This window comes from Hibiscus syriacus, unplaced genomic scaffold (genome assembly GCF_006381635.1).
Source record: "Hibiscus syriacus cultivar Baekdansim isolate YM2019G1 unplaced genomic scaffold, ASM638163v2 tig00111495_pilon, whole genome shotgun sequence".
NCBI classification, from domain to species: Eukaryota; Viridiplantae; Streptophyta; class Magnoliopsida; order Malvales; family Malvaceae; genus Hibiscus; species Hibiscus syriacus.
Window position 1 is genome coordinate 428,407 of NW_024063103.1, and position 9,616 is coordinate 438,022.

General features: G+C 34.8%; 1 protein-coding gene across 1 annotated transcript; it reads left to right on the top strand.

The window, feature by feature from the left end:
* Window positions 1-1,683: 1,683 nt before the first annotated feature.
* LOC120163775 lies at window positions 1,684-9,053 on the top strand. The gene is made up of 5 exons (XM_039173614.1): window positions 1,684-2,046; window positions 2,316-2,429; window positions 2,514-2,584; window positions 8,576-8,800; window positions 8,975-9,053. Exons 1-5 carry the CDS (start codon window positions 1,888-1,890, stop codon window positions 9,009-9,011), a joined length of 606 nt encoding a protein of 201 aa, XP_039029545.1. The 5' UTR covers window positions 1,684-1,887; the 3' UTR covers window positions 9,012-9,053.
* Window positions 9,054-9,616: the final 563 nt, after the last annotated feature.

A 9,616-nucleotide genomic window follows, 5' to 3' on the forward strand; every position in this document is an offset into this window, starting at 1 on the left:
TAAGTTGAATAAAGATATAATTCTAACACAACATTAGAAAATGTAACAATATTTTAATAATTAATTTGTATTTGATTTAATCCCTGAAAAATAAGGTCAAACTGTGATAATCTTATCTTATACTCAAGTGGTACTAATTAAATTAAAAAAAACACTGAAAACTCACTTAATCATAAAAGTATATAGTCAAACATTAAATTTAATATTTTTAACCCATTAAGTGTATACGCTATCATTAAGCTAATCAGTATATGATTTATATTCCGGGGAAAAAAAGGGCTATTGAAAAGAAACTAATTCTAATAATAGATGCTTTCTTAGTCCAAAATTTCACCAGCTCCATTCAGCTAATCATTATATGTTTACTTTCTATTTTCTAAAAGATTTACAGTTATTTGGTATCATTAAAATTGAATTTTATTAACCATTTATTATTTTTTTAATTTTATTCTTTATTCTTTAAATTTTTACCTATTGAAAATATAAAATATATTTTAAAAACTTTAATCAATTAATTTTTAAATATAAATTTAATTACTTGAAGTAATTACTATTAATTTAAAAAAAATGAATAAAAGACAACTTTAATAAAACTACATGAATATAGGGTTGTTCATTTGTTTAATTCGGTGGCCGACCGAACCGAATTACCATTAACCGAATTAACTGGACTTTTTTTTCTTTAACCGTTAACCGAACCAAATTTTTTTCAAAAATATTAACCGAACCGAATAAATTTATGTTAATTCGGTTAATTTTCGAATTAACCGAAATTTTTTAAAATTTTCTAATTTATATAAAAATTAAATAGTTTTTAATTAAAAAAACAGTTTCTAATTAATTTAAATAATATATAATTATAAAATAAAAATTGTATATAATTTTTTTAATTAATTAAAATTGATTTAGGTTTAAAAGTTGTTGGATCTTAAATTATTAATTAGGTTTTAAATGATTAGGGCTGAGCCCATATGTTATATATAATATATTTAATATTTTTTAATTCAAAAAAAACAATTTACAATTAATTTAAATAATATATAATTATAAAATAAAAATTTTATATAAATTTTTAATTAATTAATATTGATTTCGGTTTAAAATTTATTGAATCTTAAATTATTAATTGAGTTTTAAATGGTTTGGGCTGAGCCCATATGTTATATATAATATATTTAAAATTTAAAATTTAATTTCGGTTAATTCAGTTAATTAACCGATTTCAAACCAAATTAACCGTTAACTAAATTTAAAAAAAAAATTAACCGTTAAAGGGACAAACTTAATGAAATCAGTATATATAGTAGGACTATTTCCGAGAAGGCAAATCATATCACATGCATCGGAAATGGAGCATGGAAGTTCTCGACATCTAAGAACTTCTCAGCGGAACGAACGGTTTCCTGCCACGTGTCCTGGGCAGACACTATGAGATGACGTGTTTTAAACAGTAACTACATGAAATTCAGTGCGAAGGATAAATCCGTAAATGCAGTAAAACTGTAAGTGAAAAACGAAAGGCAGGTGAAGAAAGTTGAAGATGCCTTTCTTATCGCTCGTAGAATATTCTGAACTGACCGTTATATCCTTTAACCTCCAATGGATTCCAAGCATAAAACCACAAGGGCAGCACAGAAATTCCACTTGATGTGCTTCAGCCATGTATTTCAGCAGGAAAAAAAACGCCTGTAATTGGTTAAACGACAACCTTCTTTAAATCTTCATATCAACCAAACTCTTTTTTCACTTGAACCAACATTTGTTAATTCAACAAGCGAGAAAACACATGAAACAGATTCTTCAATGAAGGCAAGAACATGAAAAAGATAAGAGATTTGGTCTGATCAGGTGAGCATATCAACAAAAAACTGAAATCTGGAAGAAAAAATGGCCACACAGACCAAGGCCAATTTAGTTAAGCTGAACAAAAGTGGCCAAGATGGTTCTTCAAAGGCAAAATTTGATGCTGCTATCAACAAGAAGATTGAAAGCTCCAGCAAACAGCCCGTTGATGCTAAGCAAAAAACTGTTGTAACAAAAACAGAGGTACCCCATATCGAATTTCCTTGTTAAATTCTTCTTTTTTAGATTTGTTAGTTTTTTTATTGTTTCTCAATTTCATGATCTGGGTTTCAATTTTTTTTCTGATTAAAGTGAATCGTAAGTTTCTAGGTTTGATTTGCGTGTCTGTAGTAAATCGTATGATGGATGGATTGATTAGCCAATCAATTTAATTAATCTTTCATGAATTAGTAGATTTGGCAGTTTTGTCTATCGTCTCACTGAAGTGTACGGATTCTTCATTGATTTTGAAGGTAAAATCGAAAACAAGTTCAAGTTCATCAAAAACCACTGCAACTATAAAAACTAAAGTTAGGGAGAAGAAGGTTTATACTTTGCCTGGCCAGAAACATGATCCTCCTGAAGAGGTTGTCTTCATATAATCTCAAATCTCTGCATTTGTCCATAAACTTGTCTCTGATAATTAATGTTAACGTCTGTTTTCTGGGCAGAGAGAACCATTACGAATCTTTTACGAGTCTCTGTTTGAACAAATACCAACAAGTGAAATGGCAGAATCTTGGTAAGGCTTTCCTTCTTGTAACAATACTTCTTGTATATGTATATAACTCTATATAAAGCTTAAGAAAAAGACTCATTGAACCACTTGCATATTGCTCAGTTCAAAGCCTAAGACCTCTTTTTTATGCCTTTCGAGTTAGGATCATGTCGCAACTCGCAATCATACTATCTTTTGATAGTGGAAGGTCAATTCTTTTATCTGATGCTTCATAGTTGTTTGGTTAGGAAGATTCCGCCTAGTAACATACCGTAGTAGAAGAAAAACCTATTCAAGCCATATTTTTCCGTCTCATATTCTGCCACCATCGCTTATTCCGGCATTTCCCTATCTCTTCTCAGATGCTACTTCTTTTCTCCGAGGCATGATAGCACCAGTATGTACCGTATAAGGCAAGCACTATTCTTATTTTAAGGGTTTAGTCTCCCCCAGAGTGTTCTACTATGAAATAAGCTTTCCTACCTGAATTCAAACAGTACATTTATCTGCTTAAAGTAACTTGCACTTCTCTTTTAAGTGCATAGTTCTGTCAAAAAAGAAAAGAAAAAGAGCCCATATTTCAGTATTTTCTACCCTGCAATACAGATATCAAAATAACATGATGAACCACTGATACATATGTGCTTAACTATTGTTTCTCTGATCGTATTAGGGACCTGAAATTGCTAACTTTAAGGGTGCCTTAAATATAAAACAGAAACTATGCAGGTTAATCAGAAAAATACATATATGGACTTTGCATTTTTTTTATAGGGACGACGAATCAGGTACATATTGAGGTAGTGATTGGGCTAGCCTAATGTCGAAAAGTTCAACGCTGAACTTCATTATCATTATTATCTTCCTATATATACAGAGGTTATCTGCATTACTCTGGGATACATTGATTAGTCTAAGCCTTACAGCTCCGTTCTTCTTCTCACTCTTGAGAAAGAAGAATCGATGCTAAAAATGGCCAAGTCTGTAGCCGTTATCTTCGATATATACAATGAATTATATTATTTCAGTTTGCTTACTTTATCCATTTTCCTTCCATAGGGTTCTTTTTCCTGACATCAGTTAATGATCTTCATTATATTAGTCTTAGTATTGTACGAAGATTGATTAGGTTTCGGGTCCGACATCGTAGAATCAGTGCTAGAGGTCGCACTTTGTAAATATTCTTAGAAGAAAGGAAGTGATAAATCAAATGAAGAGAGAACATATGTTTGAATTGCTTGCTGAAATAATAAAAAACAGTATGCTTTTAAAGTTGAGAATTACAAAACTAAAGTTCAACTTAGAATCATTTTCCTGACCTTTATCTCCTAAAAAAAAGTTAATCTTCTAAGAAGATAAAACCTAATCATAAAGTACAAGTAAATTATAATTAGAACTTAGGATAAAAAAAAATCCTTTTTTAATGGCTTTTAATCACGACATCTTTCCACACTCTCCCAAGCTGGGTGTATATGTTGTACAAACTCAACTCGGTCTCAAGTCCATCAAAAGCTCGTTCTTGAAAGAGCTTCGGTAAGAATATCCGCAAGTTGTTGAGTAGGAATATAATTTAGTTCCACAGTCCCATTGTTGACCTATTCTGAAATAAAGTTGTTGGAATTTCTAGAATCAAGGAACAATATCTTTTTTCTTAATTCTAGGAGTTTGCCTTATGTAAATAGTCAACTAATCTAATTCCCTTATCTTAGGAATTATTTCCGAACTTAAAGTAGTTCTTCCTTATAAATTGTAATTTAAGTTTAGAGCAATAAAGTAAGAATTTCATTTCTTCTCACATTTGTTCATGGCATCAGAGCTGTAGGACTCATTCGATCCTATTCTGCTTTTCCTCTAGAAATTGTTCTTGCGTTGTTTTCTTCCTATGGCAGAACAACCAGAAAATCTTTTCGAGTCTAAAACCTCAGCCCTTGTATCATCCAACACTTCATCCTCTACAGAAAATACCTTCGATGTCTGCCTAACCAAATCTCAACTCGAAGCCCTACACAAGATACTTGAAACACCTACTGCTTATGGATCCTTGGCTATTCAAGGTGCTGCTTTGAATATTACTTCGGATTCAACTAATCAATCTACTTGGATCCTAGATTCAGGTGCCTCCGACCACATGACAGGTAACTCATCCCTGTTCCACAGCTACATCCCCTGTCACAATCAATCTCGTATCCGAATAGCTGATGGTTCATAATCGCCTGTTGCTGGGACTGGGGCAGTTTAACTCACTGAAAAACTCTCTCTTGACAAAGTCTTACATGTCCCAAGTTTATCCTACAATTTACTGTCAGTTAGTAAACTAATTGAGGATAATGATGTTGTTGTTGAATTTTCTGCTCTTGGTTGTGTTGTACAGGAACAGAAATCGGGGAAGATGATTGTCACTGCTAAGATTGATGATGGACTCTACATATGGAATAAAGATAATAAGAAAGGAAGTTTGGCGTTATCTATTTCACATGAGGACACAATTATGTTGTGGCACCAAAGGCTAGGACACCCAAACTTCTTGTACATGAAGTATGTATTTCTACTGTTATTTCGAAATAAAAATCCAAATTCCTTAAAGTGTGAAATCTGCCAACTCTCAAAACATACTCGTGTTCCTTATACATTAAAACCTTACATCCAATCCAAACCTTTCTCCTTAATACACAGTGATCTATGGGGGGCTAGCCAAGTGAAAAATATTACGGGGGCTAGATGGTTTATAACATTTATTGATGACCATACTAGAGTTTGTTGGGTTTATCTCCTCAAAGAAAAGTTCGAAACACCCAAAGTATTCCAAAATTTTCATTCAATGATTAGAACCTAATTCAATTCCACCATACAAACACTCCGCACCGATAATGGAAGAGAGTACTTCAACTCGATTTTAAGTCCTTACCTTGCAGAACAAGGCATCATACACCAAAGCTCCTCTCCAGACATACCACAACAAAATGGAATTTCGGAAAGGAAAAAACAACACCTATTAAATGTTGCTCGAGCCCTAATATTTACCACAAATACCCCAAAATACCTATGGGGAGAGGCTATTCTTACCGCATGCTACCTAATTAACCGAATGCCATCCAAAGTCCTTAAATTTCAAACACCTCTAAATACCCTTCAAAAAGCTTTCCCTCTTTTCCATGTTCTTACCTTACCGGTTAAATTATTCGGGTGTAAAGCCTTTGTCCATAACCATCAACCCAACCTATCTAAACTTGACTCCCGTGCTCATACTTGTGTTTTTGTTGGCTACTCCCCTACGCAAAAAGGGTACAAATGTTACTCACCTACTTTGCATTGTACATTTGTTTCCCGAGATGTAACCTTCTTTGAAACATAACCATATTTTTCAGCAACTCATCTTCAGGGGGAGATTCTCAATGAAGATGAGAACCTCAATACCCTCCTTATTACTCCACCACCCGATCCTAATCTACCACAAAATTTTCATACAAATGACATCCTCATAGTCCCCTCACAACAGCCCTCTTCCCAGCAGCACAATGATGATCCTAGTTTGTAGAAACAACAACAGCTTGCTCCAAAGCTTGCTCCTGAAACTCAGCAACTCTGTACTCCTGAACTTCGGGTTTATTCAATGCGTCATTACTTTCCTGAAACTGACATAGCAGTGCCAAATTCATCTACAACCGTGGACTGTTCTACAACAGAGGTAACCCCTGATTCTCCATCTATTGATCTCCCAATTGCTATTCGAAAAGGTGTAAGGACCTGCAACCAACACCCTATCTCTCGGTTTGTGTCTTATGGAAATCTATCCAAGTCATACAAAAACTTTGTGACAAATATTAACCATGTAAAATCTCCAAGGGATGTGAAGGAAGCTCTTGAATCACCCGAATGGAAACAAGCTATAATGGAAGAAATGAATGCTCTAAAAAACAATGGAACATGGGAAATCTCGGATCTACCTGAAGGAAAAAAAACAGTAGACTGCAAATGGATTTTCACCACCAAATTCAAAACTGATGGAACTATTGACAGGCACAAGGCTCGACTTGTGGCAAAGGGATTCACTCAGACATATGGGCTCGACTATGATGAGACCTTTTCACCTGTTGCCAAACTTAATACTATTCGGGTTCTTCTATCACTTGCTGCAAATCTTGATTGGCCTTTGACTCAGTTGGATGTTAAAAACGCCTTCCTAAATGGTGAATTGGTCGAGGAAGTGTTTATGGACTTTCCACCAGGATTTGAAGAAGAAAAAGGTCGGGTATGCAGGTTAAAGAAATCACTATATGGGTTGAAACAGTCCCCAAGAGCTTGGTTTAGTCGATTTACCAAGGCTATGACCAGAAAGGCATATACCCAAGGACAAGCTGACCATACCATGTTCTACAAACATTCAAAGAAAGGTAAATGCTCCATCATTATAGTCTATGTTGACGATATCATTCTAACATGAGATGATTCGAATGAAATCAGATGCCTAAAAGAGCTCCTTAGCACTGAATTTGAGCTTAAGGACTTGGGAAATCTAAAATACTTCCTCGGAATGGAAGTAACAAGGTCTCGAACATGTATCTCCATCTCTCAACGAAAATATATTCTAGATTTACTGAAGGATACTGGCATGTTAGGTTGCAGACCTGCAGAGACCCCAATGGAATTCAATTTGAAACTTGGAAATAATGAAGATGGAGAGGAAGTAGACAGGGGGAGATATCAACGACTTGTGGGAAAACTTATATATCTATCTCACACTCGTCCTGACATTGCTTTCAGTGTGAGTGTTATCAGCCAATATATGCATAACCCAAGGGAGAAACATCTAGAGGTTGTCCATAGGGTGTTGAGATACTTGAAGGGAACCCCGGGTAAGGGCCTATACTTCAAGAAAACAAATAACCGATATGTAGACATCTACACAGATGATGATTGGGCAGGTTCAGTGAATGATAGAAGGTCTACAAGCGGTTATTGCAGTTACGTGTGGGGTAACCTTGTGACGTGGAGAAGTAAAAAACAATCTGTTGTAGCCCGCAGTAGTGCTGAAGCTGAATATCGAGTTGTGTCACATGGTATATGCGAGGGAATTTGGATACAACGACTAATGAGGGAATTAAAAATGCCTCACACTAGACCTATGAAACTGTACTGTGACAATCAGGCAACAGTGAGCATAGCATACAATCTGGTTCACCATGATCGTACCAAACATGTAGAAATAGATCGCCATTTTATCAAAGAAAATATCAAATCAGGGGAAGTATGCATAACCTACCTACCAACTAAACAACAAATTGCAGACTTGTTTACCAAGAGCCTAAACAAGAACATGTTTGAAGATCTCACTAGCAAGCTGGGTTTGATGAACATCTATACACCAGCTTGAGGGGGAGTGTTGGAATTCCTAGAATCAAGGAACAATATCTTTTTTTCTTAATTCTAGGAGTTTGCCTTATGTAAATAGTAAACTAATCTAATTCCCTGATCTTAGGAATTATTTCCTAACTTAGAGTAGTTCTTCCTTATAAATTGTAATTTAAGTTTAGAGCAATAAAGTAAGAATTTCATTTCTTCTCACATTTGTTCAAAAGTGTTTGTCAATCTTCACATGTTTTGTTCGGTCATAATTAATAGGATTTTTAGCAATGCTTATGGCTGATTGATTACCACTTTGTATCTTGAAGTGATCCTTTGAGCTCTAACTCTTTTAATAGTCTTTGAATCCATACTACTTGAATTTCTGAAGCAAGTGCTCGAAATTTTGCCTCCGCACTACTTCTTCGAGACTTCGAACTAATTTTTGCTTCTCCAAGTAACTAGATTACAATAGCCACTTTGAGACCTCCTTCTAGTTAATTCTCTAGCCCAGCTTGCATTAGTGAATACCTTTACCTCACGGTTTTCACTCTCTTCAAAGAGTAATTAGTGAATACCTTGCATTAATGAACAATATGCTGGAGGATATATTACATTTATTACTTGTTAGTAGAGCATGGCTATGGAGAAGAATTAACATTATTTGATTTGCAGGATGATGGAACATGGCTTGTTGTCCCCTGAAAAAGCCAGAAAAGCATTCGAAAAGAAACAGAGAAGGCAGAAGCAACTCCGGGCCGGCACTCCAATGAAACCTTTGAAACCAAGTAGCAAACCCGAGAGTTCAAAGAAAGGAGATTTAAAAGCCAAGAAACGGGTCAACAACGATATTGACGAAGACGAAGATGACTTCGTTTTAAGCCTGAAAAGAAGGAAAGGGTAAGAAACCTAGTGTCCGTCTGTACTGTTGCATTTCTATGATAACCTGATTTAAATCCCATTCACAATGACATAGAAAGACATTCTTTATGTTTTTCAAACTGAATAGATATAATAAGAGAAGACAAGTTCCTGACCTATTTGTTCCATGCTTCAATTTTTCATGATTCGAAGATTGGACTTCATACAGCCTCCGCACAAAAGGAAATAAAAAGGACCAAATTATGCTTGCTGTTAACTGTCATAAGTACATTTTTGAGCTTGTTTTTCCATTTTAGAACACATTTTTATTGCAGAAATCAGCTTCTAAACCAGACAACACTGTGATTAGTCATGTCTGTGAGCCTGAACTTCAGGGCTAGCCATTTAGTCATAGTCGAAAATAGTAAGAAAACAAGTTTTATGGTGGCTCTGTCCCTTGGATGCATGTTTGTGTAAAAATATCTTTGTCATTATGCTTTGTAGTTTGTACCACTATTATGAATAAGTGTTGCATCCGGATACGTGTAGGGTTCGCTACATGAGTATATTCAATCCTTTTTTATGTTCTCATGTATTTGGAGGGCTCATGTCTCTATATGTATCGGGGAATGTGTTGGACACAGGTACTTCAATAAATATGAAGAGGCAGCAACATAGGACTCTTCTGCTATGAGTACCTTTCTACTCAATTCAATTCAATTCATTAAAATGTCCATTACAGATTAAGAACAATGTGCATTGATCAAACTAGGATGAAGCTGTTGATATCTACGATCCCTTGCTAATGTAAAGGATCATAACCCTTCTTCTATTCCCTCTTTGAGATATCAACCG